At 41.1% G+C, this 22,107-nt stretch overlaps 1 protein-coding gene and 1 long non-coding RNA gene across 3 annotated transcripts in view; both read left to right on the top strand.

Moving 5' to 3' along the window:
* Window positions 1–22,107, top strand: part of LOC309384912 — a 683,650-nt gene that overhangs the window by 635,577 nt on the left and 25,966 nt on the right. The gene's annotated exons all lie outside the window — the stretch shown is intronic.
* Window positions 17,589–22,107, top strand: part of STAM2 (signal transducing adaptor molecule 2) — a 30,485-nt gene continuing 25,966 nt past the window's right edge. For both annotated transcript variants that reach the window (XM_081938769.1, XM_081938768.1), the window contains exon 1: window positions 17,589–17,830. In XM_081938769.1, the coding sequence (XP_081794895.1) occupies window positions 17,791–17,830 (40 nt within the window). In that variant the 5' untranslated portion in view covers window positions 17,589–17,790. The remainder of the gene's footprint in view (window positions 17,831–22,107) is intronic.

Here is a 22,107-nt window from a genome sequence, read left to right as displayed (position 1 = left end):
CCTCTGGCTAATGTGCAGTATTGCCAGCAAACTCTGCCCACAGCCTGGAATTTGATCCTGACCTTGATCCTTCTGATGTTGTTACATTTTGTGGGGGCAATAGGCAACTAATGCTGACATTGCAAACTGTCCAGAGACTGCTGTAAAGCACTATGGGGTGGTATATAAGCCTAAATGCTATAGCAATTGCTAAAATATATTCTTTCATTGTTTTGTGATACTTCATTGATTTTTTTAAAAAACTAAATTTCAAAACTTTTTGTTTTAGAAAAAAAGTAATTTCTTATGTTATAGAAGTAGTCCGCCACCTGTGACCACAGTTGAGACTGGAACTTTCATTGCTATGCGATACAGTTACTAAGGGAGTCTTGCCCAATTTCATGACTTTTTGCTGCGGTTATTAAGCGAATCATGCAGTTATTAAATCAAGCCCCCCCCCCAATTGATTTTGTTGCGAACTGGCTGGGAAGGTGATAAATTGTGATTACTTGATCCCTGGAGCAGTGGTGAAATTCTTTTTTTTTTTACTACCGGTTCTGTGGGCGTGGCTTGGTGGGCCTGGTGTGGCTTCATGGGCGTGGCTTCATGGGCGTGGCTTCATGGGCATGGCAGGGAAGGATACTGCAAAATCTCCATTCCCACTCCACTCTGGGGCAGCCAGAGGTGGCATTTGCTGGTTCTCTGAACTACTCAAAATTTCTGCTAGTTCTGCAGAAACTGTCAGAACCTGCTGGATTTCACCCCTGCCCTAGAGCCTATTTGGATTTTTGAGGACACATTGTGAAAAAGGCCACAGAAGTGGGTGCAGGGGGAACATAAGAATACAAATTTGCCCCAATATTACTGTCCTTTCTGTACATTATTCTCAACTTTCCTGTCTTACTTTGTTTCTTTTTCAGGACGGAAAGAGAGAATAGGTAGGTAGGTAGATGTTTCCAGGTGTATTTATCCATGTGCTGGAGAAGGAAATCGCTGACGATCTGCAGCACCTAAGACTTTGTTTCTGCTGGCACAGAACCTGATCAATGTAATTCTCATCAATCAGTTAAAGAGCTTTCGAAAAGGAAAAAAAAGTTATCTGCACTCTGCAAACCTCCTAAAAACGGCCTGTTTTTCGTGAAAACGGCCTGTTTTTTTTTTTAAAAAAGGCATGAATAACCTTGGGGGGGCTTGCAGAGTGCTTCTAGGGGGGGTTGGGGGCCCAAAAACGAGCAAAAAAACAGCCCATTTTTCATGAAAATGGCCCCGTTTTTGTCAAAAGAATTGCATACATAGCCTTATGGAGGCTTATAGAGCGCTGCTGGGTATTTTAACCTAACTTAATAAAAAAAAATAAGCACGTAAACATTAATGCCCTTGAGCAATGGGTGTCAAACTCAAGGTCTGTGGGTAGGATTCGGGCCGTGGGGTGTTTAGATCTGGCCCACAGAGCCACCCTGGAAACAGCGAAGGACCAGTCTGCAGTGCCTCTGCCAGCAAAAACAGAGCTCTGGTGGGTCCCGAACTCTGTTTTCGCTGGCAGAGGGTTGCAGGAGGCAGTCGCAGCTGAAACAGAGCTCGGGAGCTCGTTTTCGCTGGCAGAGCACTTGGGCTGCCATAGGCGCCCCCAACATGATTGACATTGAGCTGGCTACGCCCACCCTGACCATGCCCACCATGGGCCCCCAAGGTCAAACACAACCCTGATGTGGCCCTCAATGAAATCGAGCTTGACACCCCTGCCCTAGAGGCATTCATGGAAAAAAAGATCCTCGACTTTGCTTTGCAGCTCCTGTCAGTGTGTGTGTGCATGTATTGGATGTGTTTGTGTTTGTGTGTATGTAAGTAAAGTGAGGTCATTAGGATCAGGGCGCTAAGGCAGAACTCCAAAGGAACTTTAAAACTTATAAGATTCATACTGGGGATACAAGCTATAAATTCAATCTAATACTATGCAAAACGCTTCCATACATTCTTGCTATGTCTCATAGGACCAGTGGTAGGTTCCGGATCCCAGTGCAATTGGTACGGTGCAACAGGTCCGGCATCCACCACATGAACGCGTGCAGCACGCACATGTGTAGTTATCATCTGTGACACCTCCATGACGCTCCAGCTGCTTGACGTAGCATCGCGCAGGCGCCGTACGCTCTGTGCGTGGAAGCCCCGAAGAGCTCAAATACAGGTAAGGATGGAGGGCGGGCAGGTGGGCCCTTCAGAGCACCGTACCAGAACGGTACCTGGTGCTCCTGGCAGGCACCGGTATGCCCGTACCAGGGTGTACCGGTCGTAACCCACCACTGCATAGGACTCAACTGCAAGAACAACTTTTAGTGTTCTCCTAAAAGAGATGTGATTTTATAAGTCCAATTGGAAATACATTCTATTAAAGCTACAGGTAATACTGAAGCACTACAACATAAAGTTATTGCAGGTTGGATCCACAAGCAGTCCTCAGCACAGCTGTACCTTTTGAGGGTGACACTTTAATTATGCCACTCTCTCCTGAGGAAATTTTGGCTGCCCCCCCCCCTTGTATAATTTCAAAAGTGAACTTAAGACATGCTTAGTCACCTGGCACTTGCAGGGTAACAACTGCTTCAGGGCCAGAGGTCCTGTTTTTATTGTCATACAACCATACTCTGCACTTAATTGCTTTGGCTCCTCTATTTTGTGTTCAATTGTTTTATTGCAGAATGCTTTATTTAATCTCTTTTATAGAAGATTGCTTTGTTTTGTTGATTTGGCTTCTCTGCACTGATCCAAGTTCCATCAGAAGAGCAAATTTAAATTTAAATAAAATAAAATAAGCATAACAGTAACAGAGTTGGAACCTTGGAAGTCATCTAGTCCAACCCCCTATTCTCGCAGGAGACCTATACTATTTTATAAAGCCAAGCTAAGCAAACCAAGCAAAAACCAAGATATACGTAACAAGATGTTCTATGCCACTTCTGGTTTCTACTTCTGCTCAAGGCAGTGACCAATTTCAGCTCTGCAGTATCCTCACATTTTCAAACCATTCTTTCTGAACCCGGTGAATGATAAAGACTAAATCATCATCATGTCTGTTTCAGTTCTCTCAATTGCTATTCACACAACAGACTAAACCATATTTTGACCTGGAATATGAATCCAGCAATGCTGGTTTAGTAACCCTACTCATTTTGGCATCTCCAGCAAACCGTGGCTAGAGCATGGTTCCATGCAATGTGTGGGAACCCAATCAATACAACTGCAAAGCAGCTATCAGATATTACCTTCCAAAGCATTTTTTTTTGCAGTTATATCGGCTTGCATCGCAAATCTGACTTCAAAAGGCTATCAACGGGAAATGATGAAATCAGGATGGTGCAAAGCAGATAAAGATCAAGGAGGGGCAGGAATATGCCAGGAGCTTCAGGCAACAAAACAAGGCTCTCCCCAAAGATAGGTCCATCTAGTCATCAGGAGGCAACCTTGTTCCCTCTGAATACAGTTGAACAAACAAAGGCATGTCACTGTGATTCCAGCCAACTGTTAAGAAACCACCTTAAGAGTCATTGGAAAGATGTGCACATTCAATCCATTCTCAGAACCAAAGGGCCAGGAAATGTTGATTCAAGATTTTTGTTTGTAACTGGGGACTCTATGTCTTGGAGCTATCAGTGCGTATAATCTTTCTCCCCTAAGCTGTGTTGACAGCAAAAAAATCATTTGTAGATTATAAGACTGCAATTGTTTTGATACCAAAGGCTTAATAAAAAATAAAAAAAACCAACAGTTTTACTGCATCAGGATGGGAAGTGTTGAAACGTGTTGCTTCGTGCATGTTGTTCCAAACAAACTCTCTCACACATTTGTCGTAGCGGGAATCTCTATCCGTACTTCTAAATTAATGCCCACCAACATTGGATTGGCCTAAAAATATGTTTAAACCAGTGGTGAAATGCAATTCTTTTTACTACCGGTTCCGTGGGCATGGCTTGGTGGGCGTGGCAGAGGAAGGATACTGCAAAATCTCCATTCCTTTCCCACTCCTGGGGCCAGCCAGAGGTGGTATTTGCTGGTTCTCCGAACTACTCAAAATCTCCGCTACCTTTCTCCAGAACCTGTCAGAACCTGCTGGATTTCACCCCTGGTTTAAACTATCCTTTCTCCAAAGACAAAAATGGGCTGAAAGGGCAAAAGGAAAGTGAAAGGAGACCAAGACATTACTGTATGTTGAGCAGACAACAGTCGTTCTCTAGCAACTGCTGATCTCCAGTTGGTTTTTCCAAAACATCCATAATTTTCAGCCATTGGAAGAAGGCATGCCCGTTCCCCTGTTTCCAAGATGGTCTTCCCAGCGCATATAGTTCTTTTCCACCATCCAAAGTACTACTTTCAATGGAAATAAATCCTGTCATTTAATACCCAGTATTATTTATATTTATATAAAGGGCCATCGAAGTGTACACTTAACACATTGCAACATGTATTGAGAAACTGAAACTTTTAATCCTATTACTAGAGAAAAAAACTGTTGGGTGAGGATCGGATGATCCACCTCAGGATCATAACTGCAACTAAAGTAGATGTAGTATTGTCCTTGTTCAAGCAATCTGAAATATCCATCTAGGCCAGTCAAACTCACATCATCACGTCATCGTCACCTGACCTATCGGGACTCTCCCCCCCCCACTTCATTAAACCAGGCATGGGTGTTGCCAGTGTATGACGCATCTGACCCACGGGCCAGGAATTTGACAGTCCTGATCTGGGCCCATAACGTTTTATTATAAACTGGCCAGCAATTGCTTTAGGGTGAACAAACGATGATTACAGCACAGGTGGCTAAATTCTGCCCAGCAGCACTGGGGGTTCATTGGAAACAGGTGATTTATCCATAAGAGCTATTTTGTACAATTAATGTAGCAAACACTTTTGCATTATCACTGTCTTGCATTTCAGTATTTAAAGACTACGGGCCTCACATTTTAAGGATTGATATTATATTATAGTTAGGCCAAGCTGTGACAGACTGGATGCCAAATTGCATTTTTAATATAGATCTTTATCTATTTGTTATTTTATTCTACAATGTTTAACTGGATATTCCTTGAGTGTTTTGCTCTGGTCTTTGACTGTAATAAACATTGACTTGACTATAATAAACTGAACATTCCCTATGCTTCTCATATCACTCTGGGCCAGATGCTATCATCATTTTGCCAAGATGTTATTAGTAATAGTGCCCTAAAATCAGACAGTGGCTCGAGTTTTTGCACAAGTAATTTCCATTCCTACAGTTGATTTAATTTAAGGTAACTACTTGTTGAAAATTAAGCCAGATCCTGATTATGTAAAAACATGGAGTGGTGTGTGTGTGTGTGTGTGTGTGTGTGTGTGTGTGTGTGAGAGAGAGAGAGAGAGAGAGAGAGAGAGAGAGAGAGAGAGAGAGAGAGAGAGAGGGAGAGAGAAAGAGTGTCGTTCCCAACTCTAGGGGTGGTGCTCATCTCCGTTTCAAAGCCGAAGAGCCAGCACTGTCCGAAGACATCTACGTGGTCATGTGGCTGGCATGACTAAACGCCAAAAGTATATGGAAAGCTGTTACTTTCCCACCAAAGGTGGCCCCAATTTTTCTACTTGCATTTTTGCATGCTTTCCAACTGCTAGGTTGGTAGAAGCTGGGACAAGTAACGGGAGGTCCCTCCATTACGCGGCACTAGGGATTCGAACCACCAAACTGCCGACCTTTCTGATCAACAAGCTCAGCGTCTTAGCCCCTGAGCCACCACATCCCTACACACACACACACACACACACACACACACACACACACACACACACAGACCAAACAGAGAGATGCATTTCATTCTATGCTCTTTTAAAAGGAAGGAAGTCCAAAGCAGGAAATAATAAAGAATAAGAATAAGACAGACAAAATATCAGTTATCAAGTCAAGGGGAAATAAATCATCATTAAACAATAACTATTGCAATGGAAGTCAACAAATGTGAGAGTATACATACTCGAATGGAAATTATTTTAGAATGAATGTAAACAATGGGTGCATTACCATTATGGTTTGTCGCACCGTCAGACAGATATCTACATTGACTTTGACATTTTTATCTATCAAGTCCTTCCTAAGGCCTTGGGATAGGCAGATGTTGATGTTTGATGGTGCTAAAGGTATTGCCATAGAATGTAAGCTGTTCCGAGTAAAGCTCCCTTTTGCAATTGGCTGATGGTGATTTTTAAGAGAAGCAACATCAGTTTCTTCAAAGGTTTGAAGTAGAAAACCAGCTGGAGAATGGTTGGTCTGTTAAACAACAAAGGTGTGAAGAGACTGCAAAGGAGCAGAATAAATTCTTTGTATTTGTCTTTATAACAGAAGATACAAGATAGATATCTCAGCCTGTATTGATTTTTTCCAGGAAGGAAGTGGAAGAACTAAAGCCCAAAGAAAGATACCAAGGGACCTATGGAGAGACTATAGTGTATAGTGCAAAGTTTTCTGCAAGAACTCAAATGTTAAATGGTTGCCTTCCCATCAAGATATATAATTTGTCCTTCAAATTAGGCTCATTGTCAGAGAACCGGAAGCTAGTCACTGTGGTCCCAAATTCTAAGAAGAGACCAGAGAAGATCAGGGAAATTATAAACCAAAGAGCCCTTTGATATAAATGGTAATTAACAACAACAACGACCGGGCTGAAGGAAAATCATGAGAGATTCCTCAGAAGCAAATCCTGCTTTACTAAGCTTTTAATAGATGAACAAAATCAATGCTTGTATACTTGTATTTAAAAGTTTTTTTGACAAGGTCCCCCATCAAAGATTCTTTTGTTGTTGTTGTTATCTTGACAACAGTGCTTTGATGGGGGGGGGGATTTTATTTCCCAAGAGTGACATAACATAGAACATATCAAACCAAACCAAACCTTTATTTTGATCAAAGGCCAGCATATAATCCAGAGAAGTTAACTAATGTGTGAATGTCCATAGTGATCATGTACGGCAGGGATGTCAAACTGGCGGCCCGTGGGCAGATGCGTCTCACACACACGCCTACCCACCCCTGCGAAGGGAAAAAACATTGCGATGCATCACGTGACAGCAATATGACGTGGTGAGTTTGACACACACACCCCGTGCGTAGGGAGGTAGGAGTTTTGTACAATTCCAAAGTGTGATAATTTTCACAAGGAAGAATAGCCATGCCTGCACAGAAATAGTAAGGAGAGGGGAACATGGCACCCATTTCAAATATTTGTCAAAATGCGTCTTTCCCTGTTGACATAGAAAAAAGTGATTATCTAAAGAAATGTAAAACCATATTTGATTTCAGCCCACCCCTCCTTCTTGGCTCTTCTCCCATCTTAGAAAGGAGGGGTGCGGTCCGCTTTGATCTGCCAAAGGATGTCCAGCCTGGATGGTTTTATTGATTCGTGTATCTTACAGGATCAAGAAATGCTGTCATGTTAAAAGCCTCGGCTATCTGTGCATATTGAAAACATTCCAGCCTAAGTAGATGCCTTGGGGTTGAGGACAAGACTCACAGAGTCAGAGCTGTCATTCACTTGGGGGAATGAAGCCAAAACTTAATTTGTAGTTGGAATGCAATAAGGTTGACAAGTCCCAGGCAGGTTCTGACAGCATTGCTCCTTGCCACCCTTTCTCTGAAAAAACGGTGCTGTGAATCTCAGCCCTGGCTGAATTCAGGCAGCTGTTCCCCAAGGAGAAATGCATGTAGCGATGCAGAACCTCCTTGTTAGAGCTTGTGCTAAAGGCTTAAAAAGCACACGATCCTTCTGTGGATTTCTTTTTACTCGTTTTCTGTAAACCTATCCCATTGGAATTTTGTTCTATGGATGTTCGGTACAGAAGAAACAAACTAAGACAAGGAACCATCATGGATTGTACCTTCCTTGGCAAAACCAGGTGTACCTGGTCATCAAACACCTGCACATTGTGCTCGTTGCTTTTCATAAAGCAGCAAAAAAGGTGCTCAGTCTTCAGTGTGGCCCTTAGAATCTCTTCAAATGTTGCTGAATTCTAATTTGTAATGTGGTAGCCGAGGGAATCAAAGCTGCAGAGAATATCTCAATTGTATTGAGCTGATTTAAAAGGAAAGTTCAATTTGATGTAATTGAATGTTTGCCATGCCCCCCATCATTTTGTTGAACTTTGGCCCTCTCAAAGGCAAAATATTCCTCAGTTTCAACTATGTACCCCAACTCACACACAGATATAGAGGCTGCTTGAGAACTCCACATAATCTTTAGTTCTAGAAAGTTTCTGTTCTTTTCCAAGGAGAAGTATATTAAGGAGGGTGGGGTGGCGATTCCAGTTATAAAAGACAGTTGCAAATTACCATATTTTTCAGACGATAAGACACACCGGAGTATAAGATGCATCTAGATTTGGAAAAGGAAAACAAGAAAAAATAGTTTTTGGCCTCCGTGCATCTGGTTTTTTTCCTCCCCGGCCCCCAGGAGCACTCTGCGTGTCCTGCTTTTGTGAAAAATGGGCCCGTTTTTGGCCTCCTGAACCCCCCATATGTCCCGTTTTACCCTCCCTGGCCCCCAATAGTACTGGGCACCCAGAGTGCAGGCCTCCCAAACCCTCTGCATGTTCCATTTTTGCTAAAAACAGGCCCATTTTTTCCAAAAATGGAATGCAGTGGGGTTTTGGGAGGCCAAAACAGGGCCGTATTCGGTCTATAAGACGCACATACATTTCCACCCACTTTTTTGGCGGTGTGTGTGTCTTATAGTCTTAAAAATACGGTACTACTTCTCCAGAGTTGTGTAGATCCTAAGAGACACCAAAGTGGAAATAAATGCTAGTTTCTGAAGAAAAAATATTGTATGTGACTGGGATTCTGGAAATTGCGGTAAATTTGGGCCATTTGTTGAGCACTCAAAATACAGTCATGTGATCATGGGAGGATGGTGTAACTTTGAATCTGGGCCATCAGTCCCTTTTTGGGGGGTCCATTGTAACTTTGAACAGTTACTAAGTCAAGGACTATCTATTTTTCACTTAACTTATTCCTCAGGAACCTCCCTTTGTTGTATTTGCTGCAAGTTTTTCATTCACTATGATTGAAATAATGGAGTACTGTACTAACACCATGCCTTCTCCAATTGTCTTGTCACTCTGACTAAAGAGAAGCTGAAAGCTTGTGAAATGAGGAGAAGGGATCTCCTGTTTTCCCCATCCAAATTCTAGGAAAAATGAGGGAGGAGGAGCATAACAACCTGCATCAGAAATGTTACCACTTGGTGTAACAGCTGTAGCCAGATACCCAAGAACATAGCTGAAGCTGGAGATCTAGGAAAAGATCTGTAGGCTGATACATTTGGGTCAGATGCCCTGCTACTTAATGGACTTAATGAATAAAGCTTCTTTTAGTACATATGCCCTAAATTGGATTGGGTAACATTGTTTTGACTTCTTCAAGAGTGGTCATTAGTAGGACTTTACCTGCACACAGCCAGGAAATAATATTGTTCCTCTCTTCTAATTATCTATAAGGAAGGTGACCCTTTTCTTCAACTAGTCTGACAATCAGGAATATGTTATGTGCCTAACTGATTAACTGATCAGGTTCACTGACTACTGAGATGGTGGAATGGCATTGTGTACCATATTTTTCAGAGTATAAGATGCATCCTTTCTCCCCCCCCCCCAAAAAAGAGGGTGAAAATCTGGGTGCTTATACACTGAATACAGTATTTTTGGCCTCCCAAAACCCCGCCCCTTCACAAAAATGGATGTGCAGGGGGTTTGGGAGGCCTGCAAAGGGCTCCTGGGGGCCGGGGAGGGCAAAATGAGTGAAAAACAGGCAATTTTTTGCTCGTTTTTGCCCCCCCATCCCCCAGGAGCACTTTGCAGGTCTCTCAAACACTCTGCATGCCCGATTTTTCACGAAAAATGAGGCGTGCAGAGGGTTTTAGAGGCCTGCAGAGTGCAAACACTTTTTTTTAAAATTTACCTCTTCAAAATCTTGTTGTGTCTTATACTCCCGTGCGTGCTAAACTTCGAAAAATATGGTAATTATACAACTGCAAAAATGCCATTCAGGAGAGACTGAATCTTGGCCTTGTGTGTTGCTGACTCCCACTCTCAAGCACACTCATGGACTTGAACCCATTTGCTTCGGGTGTCTTGGCTAGGCTGGTATTTGTTTATTTCATTTATATGCCACCCATCTCACCAACCAAAGTGGCTCTGGACAGCTAGCGGGGTTGCCGGTAGAACAGAAATGATCCTCCCAAAGTGCTTCTGTGATGTCCTTTCTGGGTCAGATCACCTGCTCCTGAAATCCTAGGTGATCTTTCCTTCAAGGGTTTTGATAAAGTAATTCACAGGTCTACTTTTAGGTGAAATAGACTTCACAAGAAACTGAGCACTGTACCAATACAGCAGCTTAAGCCTTAAGACCTTTCATGGGACCTTTTTGGAACAATACTGCCACCTATAGGGCATGTCTATTCAAAATACGGTAACAGGTCACAGTACGCAATACTGTACTGTAAATTTAGAATAGAATAGAATTCTTTATTGGCCAAGTATGATTGGACACACAAGGAATTTGTCTTTGGTGCATATGCTCTCAGTGTACATATGGAAAATAAAAATACATTCATCAAGAATAAAAAGATACAACACCTAGCGATAATCAAGGTTACTAATAAGCTATCAAATCGTGCTAGGAAACAATAAAAGCAATATAAAGTGTAGGGTACAAGCAACATGGTTATAGTCATAAGTGGGGAGAAATAGATACTAGGAAGGAAGAGCAGAATAATAGTAATACATCCTTGGTAAATTATTGACAGAGTTGTGGGAATTAGTTGTTAAGCAGAGTGATGGCATTTGGGGAAAAACTGTCCTTGTGTCTAGTTGTTCTGGATGCTATAGCTTGGTTTTGAGGGTAGAAGTTGAAAGAATTTATGTCCAGGATGTAAGGGGTCTGTAGATACTTTCACAGCCCTCTTTTTGACTCGTGCAGTATACAGGTCCTCAATGGAAGGCAGGTTGGTAGCAATTGTATTTTTTTCTGCAGTTTAGTAGCACCTTCATGACTAGCAACTTTATTGGGACCTTTGTTTTTATACCTCACTTTATCAAAGGCATATAGTGGATCAAAGTATGGTTCCTGGAAAATCTAAGGAAATCTAGCAGGGGGGGGGGGTTACAGCTCCAACAAGTTAATAATAACTTGATTCAAGGCATGAATAAAGTAATCAGAAAAACCGAGTAGCCATTTCTCATTGCATAATGCTGTCCATTCTTCTGGTTTCTCATTCTTAATATAAATGTATCTCAATTTCATTTGTATTAGTTATTGAACCTCACCCAGTCCAGTATGGTGTCACAGGAACCTATATTAGAGCTAGTGTAATAAAGTAGTTGAGGTGCTGGACATGGTTTTCTCTTGTTTGCCAGACTTTCAGGAATTTGGAGAATGTTATCACCTTCCTCCTTCAATTTTTTTTCTTTTCAATTTTATCTCATAGGTCTTAGTTTCTAGTGGTTCCCTTCTCTGAAGCTCCTCTGATATTACTTGAAAACTGCTAAAAGTGCGGAACTCAGAAAAGGCCACAATGTTTGAGATGGGATTTGACCAACTTAGAATAAAGTGAACTTTCTATTATTATTTTTTTGGACATAGCTTTAAATAGCTTTTTCATTTTTGGCATTTTCATAACAATACTGGTTCATTTTCAGATTGCACTGAACGACTATACCACATTTCCCCCACGCAAGTGTTAAGTCTCAAGCCAGGTACCCCTGTCCTATATTAAAATTTGCTTGTTATCTCATCTATATTTTATTCCAATAATTTCAGTCCATTTCTCTATTCTACAATTTTGAATTTTATCTTTATTTTTTTATTCTTAACCATTCCATACAATGTTTTATCAGCAACAGATCTGATAAATATCCTCTTATCAGAGTGCCCACCTAGGTCGTTAATAAAAATATTGAATAATACAAAAACAAGGGATGAACCCTGTGGCATTTCACTTGATTCCTATCTGCAATGAGGCAGTGATGTGCAACCATTGAGCAGCACTGAATAAGAATGTTGTCACCTCTATATCCACTTAACTGTTACACTACCCGATTCACACTTAACTAGCTTGATAATCAAAATATCATGAGCTACTTGGAGACACTGTAACTATTATTTACTAGACATACTGTATGCTTTCTTGAAATCTAGATGTATTGTACTACTCAAATGTAAACTTCAATATATGTGTATGTGTGTGCACGCACATACACACACACACACAAACACACACACACACACACACACACACTGTATTTTTCGGAGTATAAGACGCACCTTTTCTCCCCCAAAAAGAGGGTGAAAATCTGGGTGCGTCTTATACACTGAATACAGCATTTTTGGCCTCCTGAAACTTTGCCCCCTTCACCAAAATGGACGTGCAGAGGATTAGGGAGGCTTTCAAAGTGCTCCTGGAGGCTGGGGAGGGCAAAAGCGAGTGAAAAATGGGCCATTTTTTGCTTGTTCCCCGCCCCAGCCCCCAGGAGCACTCTACAAGCCTTCTAAAGGTTACGCATGCCCTTTTGTGGCAAAAAATGGGCCCATTTTCACAGAAAACAGGCTGCTTTTTGCTTGTTTTTACCATCACCGCCCCAGACTCCAGGAGCACTTTGCAGGCCTCTCAAACATTCTGCATGCCTCATTTTTCACAAAAAAAATATTTTTAAAAAATTTACGTCTTCAAAATCTTGGTGTGTCTTATACTCCAAAAAAATAAAGGTTTTTCTGCAGACCGGGGTGGTGGTGGTTCTGTTGCTGCCTGCATCCCCCGGATGAGGTTTTGCTTGTTTGCGCCACCCAGTTGCTGGCATGCCCGGGACCCCTGGACTAGACAACACTTGACCGAGATACTTAAATCTGTATATCTGCACTGACGGTGGGGAAGGGCGGGGATGGTGGTGGAATTTATGGACCGAATGTCATCTTCCAACAGTGTGAATTTATAGCATACAACTTTCTCACAATTTCCTCAGTCAAAACATTGGAAAGTTGTGACATAAGGATTTGGCAAGGCTTTTCTTGACAAATCCATGATGTCTCCTGTTAATTACAACATCGTCTTCAAAATGCTTAGAGATTGTTACAATGTTCTCTTGAATCTTTTAAAATATTGATTACAGATTGTCTGTATTCATCTTTGTTTTTCTGAAGACAGGAACAGTTGCCTTCCTTCAGTCTTCTGCTCATTCTCCAATATTGTTAAAAAGATAATAAAGGTTTGGCCCAATCAGCGGCAATTTCTTCACACCCCTAGAATGCTGTATGGCTACTGTTGGGAATTTAAACTTATTCAAAGTAAATTTACATATAATTTGTTGCCATACACTGATCAGTCTGTTTTTATGAATTTTTATGATATTTACTAAGACTCCATTGGAGTTGGGAAGCTGTAATAAATTTAAATAAATGTTAGTAGTTTACAGAACACACAAATCAGTGGGAAATAGTACTTAAGATCTTGCTAGATAACCTTCTGTTTGTTAACAGAAGAAAAATATTCATATTTACAAAAAGTAAACAGTCAACAAATGTGAGGATTATCTGAGATGCAGTTAAAGTGGTAAAATGATAAGACAATATCTTCTGTCTCTTAGGGGGAAATGAAAGAAATATATTGTAGAAATTTGTAAAAGGATGTAAAAGAAAATTTGAATATTTATGTTAAATCATACATTGGTATCCTACTATGATTTTAGATCTGTAAAAATGGGTATTTGACCAATTATATGCACCAGGTACATTAATTAAAATATTAATGTATTTTTTGGAGTATGAGATGCAACTCCCCCCCCCCCAAAAAGTGCATGAAAATGTTGGTGCGTCTTATACACTGAATACAGCCATTTTTGGCTTCCCTATGCCCTACCCCCGCATCCCATTTTTGCGGAAAAACAGGCTGTTGTTTGCAGAGGCTGGGGGGAGGGCAAAAATGCCCCATTTTCCACCTGTTTTTTGCAAAAACGGGGGCATTTTTGCCTTCCCCCCAGCCCTGCTGAAGCCTGCAGAGTGATCCTGGGGGTCGGGGAGGACAACAATTTTTTTTTTAATTTACCTCTTCAAAATTTTGGTGCGTGTTATACACAGGTGCACCTTATAGTCCAAAAAAAGCTGGTAATTAAAATTGATTTCAAAACCTGGCAAACTGTTAGTTTCATGACTGAAACAATTGAATGAAAAAGAGCACACGCTATAGGACAGTGATGGCGAACCTTTTTTGGCTCGCATGCCACAAGTGGGGGGAGCACAGGGGGGTCGAGTGCGGGCGTGCCACACCCATAATGCAACGCGCGACTCCCAGTGCGCATGCGCGCACAACGCGCAACCCCCCCATTTTTACATGGTTTTTTTGCCCTCCCCAAGCTCCAGGGGCTTTATAGGAGCCTGGGGAGGGCGAAAAGAGCCTCCCCCAACCCCCTGGAGGCCCTCCGGAGGCTTCAGGGACTGTCCGGAGGCTTCCCTGAAGCCTTCGGAGAGCTTAAAACCACCCTCTGAGCAACCCGGAAGTGACTTCCGGGGGTGGGTGGGGGAGGCTCTTTTCGCCCTCCCCAGGCTCCTATAAAGCCTCTGGAGCCTAGGGAAGGCGAAAAATAGCTTTTAAAAAGGTGAACTCAGCTGGCCAGCTGACAGGGCAGCGTCTCGCGTGCTCTGACAAATGGCTCTGCGTGCCACTTGTGGCACGCGTGCTATAGGTTCGCCATCACGGCTATAGGAGATTTTGCAAGGGTACATTATAGCAATTATAAAGCAATACATTCTTAATTTGAATTTCAGGCAAAAATGTATTTATTTTGTCAATGTGCATGTAGCATATTGTCAGAACCACCTTAAAACAATGGTTGCCCTTTGCAGTTTATAGATAATCCCAGTAAAATATCTGTTTGCCTTAAGATGATATAAGCTATGCGCACATCCTTATGAGCTCTAAATCCTAGTTTATCCTTCTATTCTAAACCACTGTTGAGCCCTATAGCTTTGCCTTTACTTGGTTGTTAGCATTTAACCACCTTGACTGAGCAGGTGATATGCTATTTTCCTTTTATTATGACATCTAAAAATCATTTTATTTTTGTTGCATTCTTTAACAATTTCATATCAGGAGCAGAATGTCACTTTTCATTAGTTGTTCTTTCTTATAAAAGATAAGTGTCTCTTATAAAGGACCAGCCGAAAACCCGGCATTGCCCAGGTATTTATTTATAGGGGGAAATGTCCAGACCAAACGTAAGTTCTAATGTTGAATTTTTCCCCTTTGTGGAGTACTGTGAAGCCATTACCATGGCAATTCCACTGCGCTGTACAGTAGAAGCCATTTTAAGGCACAACATGCTGTATCTTAACAGAACACACACACACACACACACACACACACACACACACACACTGAGGAGTGTTAGGGGTGTCTTACGCCCACAATATTTGTTTCCAGAGTGTAAGTCATCTGTGTAGCAAGTTTGGTTGAAATTGCTTCAGGCGTTCCAGTTTTTATATATATCCAGTTTTTATATATATCTTACATCCAGATACCACTTCTAACTTTTTATATATACGTGAAGGACATTTGGACCTTTGCAACCAATAGGCATTTAAGACCATCCCACACTAATGATTGCCATTCATGTGCTTCCCAGCAGGCTACCAACAAGCAGAATCAACGGAGAAGCTAGCAGTAAAATTGCAAGTCAGTGATGTGATGTGTTCCTTAACGACCACAGTGATTCCCTAAACAACAGCAGCACCAGGAGGTCGTAACTCTTTTGAGTCGTATCTTAATTACAGCTTTGTGCAGCAATGAAGTTGCCAGTCCCAACTGTAGTTGTATTAAGTGAGGGCTATTTGTATATTTAATATGATCATCCATATTTGCGGCTCCAATGACCTTACTTTAGACACAGAATAATAGAGCTGGAAGGGACTTTGGTGGTCTTTTAATCCAACCCCTCTTTCAAGCAGGAGACCCTATACAAGTAGTCCTCAAATTACAACCAAGATAGAATCCAACATTTTTGTTGATAAGCGAGACATTTGTTATGTGAAATGTAACCCTGCTGCAGACATTTCCTGCTTCCCTGTTGACTTTGCTTGTCAGGTCAACATAGGTGATCACATGACCCCAAGACACTGCAACCGTCATGAGTCAGCTGACAAGTGTCTGATTTTTGAGTACATGACGCGTACGGATGCTTCAAGAATTGTGAAAGTATGAAAAATGCTCATAACTCATTTTTTCCAGTGCCGTTGTAATTTTGAATGGTCACTAAACGAACTGTTGCAAGTCGAGGACTACCTGTACCAATTTAGACAAACGGTCATCCAGTTTCTTCTTTAAAAAGCTCCAATGACAGTGTGTCCACAAGCAAAGACCCAACAATCTGAAAAAAGGCTCCAGTGTAGGAAAGGTGGAAGGAAAGAGAAGAAGAGGGCGGCTAGCATCAAGGTGGACGGACTCATTAATATTGCCAATGACTGTCCCAGAGGTGCTTTTTCAAGAGGCAATTGGCCTTTCTTGTTTTTCCTTTTGAAGACGTTCTGCTTCTCATCCAAGAAGCTTCTTCAGTTCTGACAGAATATTGGGGAATGGAAGGATTTATACTCTTTGCAGACAGCTCATTATCCTGTCAGAGCTGAAGCAGCTTCTTGGATGAGAAGCGTCTTCAAAAGGAAAAACAAGGAAGTCCAGTTGCCTCCTGAAAAAAAAAATCTTTGGGGCAACCATGACCCCCCATGACTGAGAATCTCTACAGATTATTGGCGATGATTGCACCATTAGAAGACGTGAAAGACCAGGTTAGGGACAGATCGTCAGGGAGGACGGTCTGTCTACCTGGTCACAAGGAGTCGAAAGAACTTGATGGCATATAATCAATCATTCATTTAGGAATAAATAAATGACTGCTGCTTTAGGATTTAAAAAAAATGTGAACGCTTTGTCCAAATGTTATTCACAATTCCGGCAGGGACACATTGAGACTGTGCCTGGAACAAGCGCGCATGCGCATCCCATCCACTCCTCCCCCCCTTCTCTCAGCCCCACCTTCCTACTTGAAATCCCATTTGACTCGCGAGAGACAGGAAAATGACGCAGGCAGAACCTGCTCTTCAGACGAGTTATTAGTAGATCTAGAAAAGTTAGAACAGAATTTGTCACGAAAATTATTCACAAACACTTCCAGGTAGTGTTCCCCGTTATTTTTTTTATCGGAGCCATACGTCATTACTATCTATCCAGCGGCCCGTCTCTTTGTTTCGTTATAAGAAAACAGTTTTGACACCGTTTTGTTTTCTTCGGTTTCTAACTCTATGCATGTTTCCCCCCCGAGGACCCCAAATTTTTGGCTACACCATTGCCTGTTCCTTACGCCGAAGTGTCTTTCTCAATCCAGTGAAGTCCACACACATACACACACCATGGGTGCTGGCTGATGAAATAAGAAACTATAAAAGGAAACTTTCCGCGGTCTCTTATCATCGGGAATGCCCGCATTTCGGACTCTTCGAATCCGGCGATAAAATCAGGCGGCTGCAGAACGACACGGGCAGAGAGGGCGCGTCGGGGTCCTTCGCGATGGCGGAACAGGAAGTGGAGGCAAGGAGGGGCGTGGCTGCGCCGAGGGCGGAGATTGCTGCGAAGTGAGTCGAGTCTTTCGCTGGGGTGACTGCCGAACCGGACCGCGCCAGGTTGACCCCCAACTCCCCACCCCGCCGCCTCGGGGTGTTGCCGTTAAACGTTTGTGCTGCCGCCGCCGCCGCCCAACGTTGTCATGCCGCTCTTCGCCCCCAACCCCTTCGAGCAGGATGTGGGTGAGTGTAACGGGGTTTTTGTCTACTCGCAAGAAGAAGAAGAGCAGCCACAGCCGCCCTAAAAGGCTCCGGCCACGGACTCGGGTCGGTTCTCCCCTCTCCCGGGGGGGGGGGGAGATCAGCTCCGTCTGCGTAGCCAAGCCTCCCCCACCCCAGGACGGGCTCAGGAGGGAGGCTCTGCTTCCCAGTCCCGTCCCAAGGCTGTCCTCTCGAGGCAAGGAGGTCGATCGTCCTGCGAGGATCTGAGTTGAGGCCACCTGTGCGGGGGAGGAAGTGGAGCAAGAGGCCCCTGATTTACCTAGAGGGAATAATGTGGGTCTCTCCCCCCCCCGCCCCTATTAAGAGGCTCACGTGATTTTGCGAAATACTCCCTGGCTGGCCAAACCTGATTCCAGTCCTCTTCAGACCTGAGAGCGAACGATTTGCCCAAGATTAAATTTAAAATGGGGGGGGGGTCCTAATCTGGTGGTCTATAAATATATTTTAAAGACAATTTTGGGCTTAGACACATTTTGGGTTTAGACAATTTAGAACTACGCAGCCTTTGGTCTGACCTGAGCATAGTACACAAAATTATCTGCTACAATGTCCTACCTGTCAATGACTACTTCAGCTTCAACGGCCACAATACATGAGCACACAGTAGATACAAAGTTAAGGTAAACCACTCCAAACTCAATTGCAGAAAATAGGACTTCAGCAACAGAGTAGTCAATGCCTGGAATGCTCTATCTGATTCTGTTGTTACATTCTCAAACCCCCAAAACTTTAACCTAAAGATTGACTACTGTTGACCTCACCCCATTCCTAAGAGGGCTGTAAGGGGCATGTATAAGCACACCAGTGTACCTACCGTCCCTGCCCTACTATCCCCACTGATTCATATCCATTTCCTGTATTCATAATCATGTTTATACTTATATCTGTTAACTTATACATGCTTGGCAAAATAAATAAATTAAATTTAAATTAAATTAAAACAATCCAGGGGGGGGGGTGGAGAGGGAATACCCAGGCCCACCTCTAATCTGTATTATTCAAACAGTCGTATTGCCAGAACTATGGACACTTTTTAGAGTGAGGGGGTGGTGGTAATACAGAAACTAAAGCTAAATGACTTAATATCAAACTAGGTCATAGTTTTAAGTTTCGGTTGGGGAAAAAAATGTTTACAGCCAAGTAAAGTGAGATTTTTTTTAAAAAAATGCTAATAGAGAAGGAATTGCCCCATTTCATTAAATGACGGTTTCATAGAAAGGAATTTATTTTGCATTTCCAACAACTAAACATCCTTTGGTGATTTTTTTTTTTTTTGGTCAGCACAGGTTTATAAGGCAGGAAATGGTCTTTAAAATATAACTATACAACTGGAATTAAGAGAGGTGGCTAGTTATTACTTTGACAATTCAAAGACCAGTTTTGTTTGGTAGGAATAGAAGTTAAATTCTTCAAAGGTTTTAAATAATTGGTTGCTGTCTTGATTTAACTACATAGAGCTGTTGCTTGGTTAAACCTCAAAAACAAAGATCTTTATTCCAAAGCCTAATGATGTAAGATTTCCAGGTACTGAAGTTGAACTTATTAGATTTGTTTGCCTTCTTTGCTGCTTTATACCTTTATTTTAGCTTCTCTTGCTTAGTTGAATTCATGAGAATTGGATCTAAAAGTGAAATAATTCATGTACAAATTATTTAAAGCTGATCTGTTACTGAAGGAGATTAGGCAAGAAATCATATATCAGTAGAGGTGACAAGACACTTTTCTTTCTCATTTGTAATAGTACAGCTATAAGTCATCTACATGTTGCAGGATGACATTTTTGATGGGTGAATATGTTAAAATTAGAGAATAGATATCTTTACAAGCTGAGGGAAATATCCCATTAAAAGTCAGTTCAGTTTACAATATTTTTATATGTATGTATGTATAAGATAAGTATAATGCTTAGTAAATTATGCGCTTCCAGATTTGAGTCACATGAATTATTTTTCAAGAAATACATTTTTCATACTAACCAAAAGTAATTGATCAAAGTTCTTTTAAAAATATCAGTAAAACGAAACCTTTAAAAAATTGCACAAGAACATTGAAAAAAATCAAAGAAAGTACTTTCAATTTTTTTTTTAAAGTCCTCTGAGTTTTCCAAAAAAGACACAACCAAGAAAATATTTTTCTTCATAAGGTAGTTTGATGTTTTAGTATTACATCTGGGAAAGTTGGCTTGCCAGTGTTTCCCTCTAGGGGTAAATATTCTTCATGGGCAAAGAACAGAGACACATAACAGACATATAACATTGTTGTAATGTGGTTTAATATTGCCTTTGGTTGACTCACTGCAAAAGCACCCAAGACGGAACTATTGTTACAAAATGCAGTGTTTAGAGCCCTTAAAATAATGTTCAGGTTCCTGCATAAAATTATGCATTCAAAATCACAAAAATAAAATGCAATGAAATTCATTTCTGGCCTATCTAATTCACGTTTTCCAACAAATAGCATGGTGCCACTGAATCCTGACATGTAAAAATTTCCACCAGTGCGGATACTAGCATTACACAGTATATAACATTATAAAAATGATCATATTTTTCAATCACAGTTTCTCATGGAACCTTTAGCGACCTCTTGCGGAACTGTAGTTGAGAAAAACTGGCTTAGAGCCTAGAATATTGGAAGAGTATTCTTCAGTGTGTGCAGATGTTAGATTGTATAAGCATTCAAAAGAGATTTTAAATTGAGTAGATGGGAAATTATCTGCAATTTAATAAAAATTTATGGATTTTATATTAAATTCCTGTCAGAACCAATTACATTTTATGTTAGCTGAAGCTTCCAGAAACTTATCACAAGCCTCTTCTCAGATTTATATAATACGACTAACCTTTTATTAATGACAAGACATTTACTATCAGAACCAATATTTTTCTCATGAGAACTTACATTCTGAAAATGGTAGTGTTTTGCTGATGAAAGTTGCAATCCTGTTCATGCTTCCTCAGATTTTATTGATGTAAATTGTTTAACTGCTGTTTTAATTTCTGGTGACAGGATGTTTTTAATTCCAAGATGTACCAATCACATTTTTAAATATTTCACCAAGAGAGAGTCAAATCTTAAGTTTTTTTATATCTATAAATGTTCATAATATATTTAATTCTAGAACAATACACATTATATATCTTTCGAAGAATCATAAAAACAATGCTCTTGCATATTTTTGTTGAAATAAGTGTTTTAAAAGTAGACATTTTAATCAGAAGATCAAAGATAAATTTACAAAGAGTCTTAGAGATACAGTACAGAAATCTACTATTATAGCAGTTTCCGCAAATGACCTTCTAGACTGTTTAAACACAGCAAAAGCAGGGTCTGCTACTTCTTAAGATAATCTATTCCATTACTGAATAGCATTTATCTTCCTGAACATCTTCCTGATGTCCACCTCAAATCCTCCTTGTAATTTAAACCTACTATTGCTTGTCTTCCTGAACAGATTTGCAAGGCGCTTCCTAAATATATTTTTCTTAGTTCTTCTGGGTTGTAATCTATTACTTGCCAAGAGTCCCTCATCTTGGAAATATGTTCCATGATCAAACCATTCCCTATGGTACCATCTGCACGCCACCTGTTTGCTTCCTGTATTCTCGTTCTTGGACCAAGAAGGAATGAAGAAAATATTACCTGTGCCCTCAGCATCATCTTCTTGGTGCTTTACAGTACCATACAGTAACTTCAGGATTGTATCATTTATTCCCTTATGGTTTAGTGATGAGGGATAATGGTTAGTAGACATCAAGTATTTTGGGAGCCTTATATATGTATGGTTTTTTTAATATGCTATCCAATCCTAAGGATTCTTACATGACTAAGAATCTCATAAAATTATACCTGTAAAGAAAGAAAGAAAAAAGACAAAACCCCAAATATACATAAAGTTAAAAAGTAGAATACATAAAAGTAGCGGATACAAAAGTCAGATGCTCACAGAGCTGACTGAATATCTCTAGGTAATAAGTAGTTGTTGAAAAAGCCCATTTCTGTCAGCTGGCAGTCTTGTAAAATGAGAGCTGACTATATGACCAGATCCAAAACTATGCAGGGATTGGTGGCAAGATGGGCAACCATATAAACCTATTAAGTAAATAAATAAAACCCAGTGCTTCTCTTAAGCCAGAGGATTCATCTCTACAAGATCAACTCATAACTGGCCAAATTGATACAGTACATTCTATACCGGCTGTAGATTCTGAATATTTTTTAAAGAGAGGTCCTTGAAG

The sequence above is a fragment of the Natrix helvetica genome, assembly GCF_964273705.1.
Source record: "Natrix helvetica genome assembly, chromosome: 1".
NCBI lineage: Eukaryota > Metazoa > Chordata > Lepidosauria > Squamata > Natricidae > Natrix > Natrix helvetica.
This window is presented reverse-complemented; position numbering and strand designations above follow the sequence as displayed.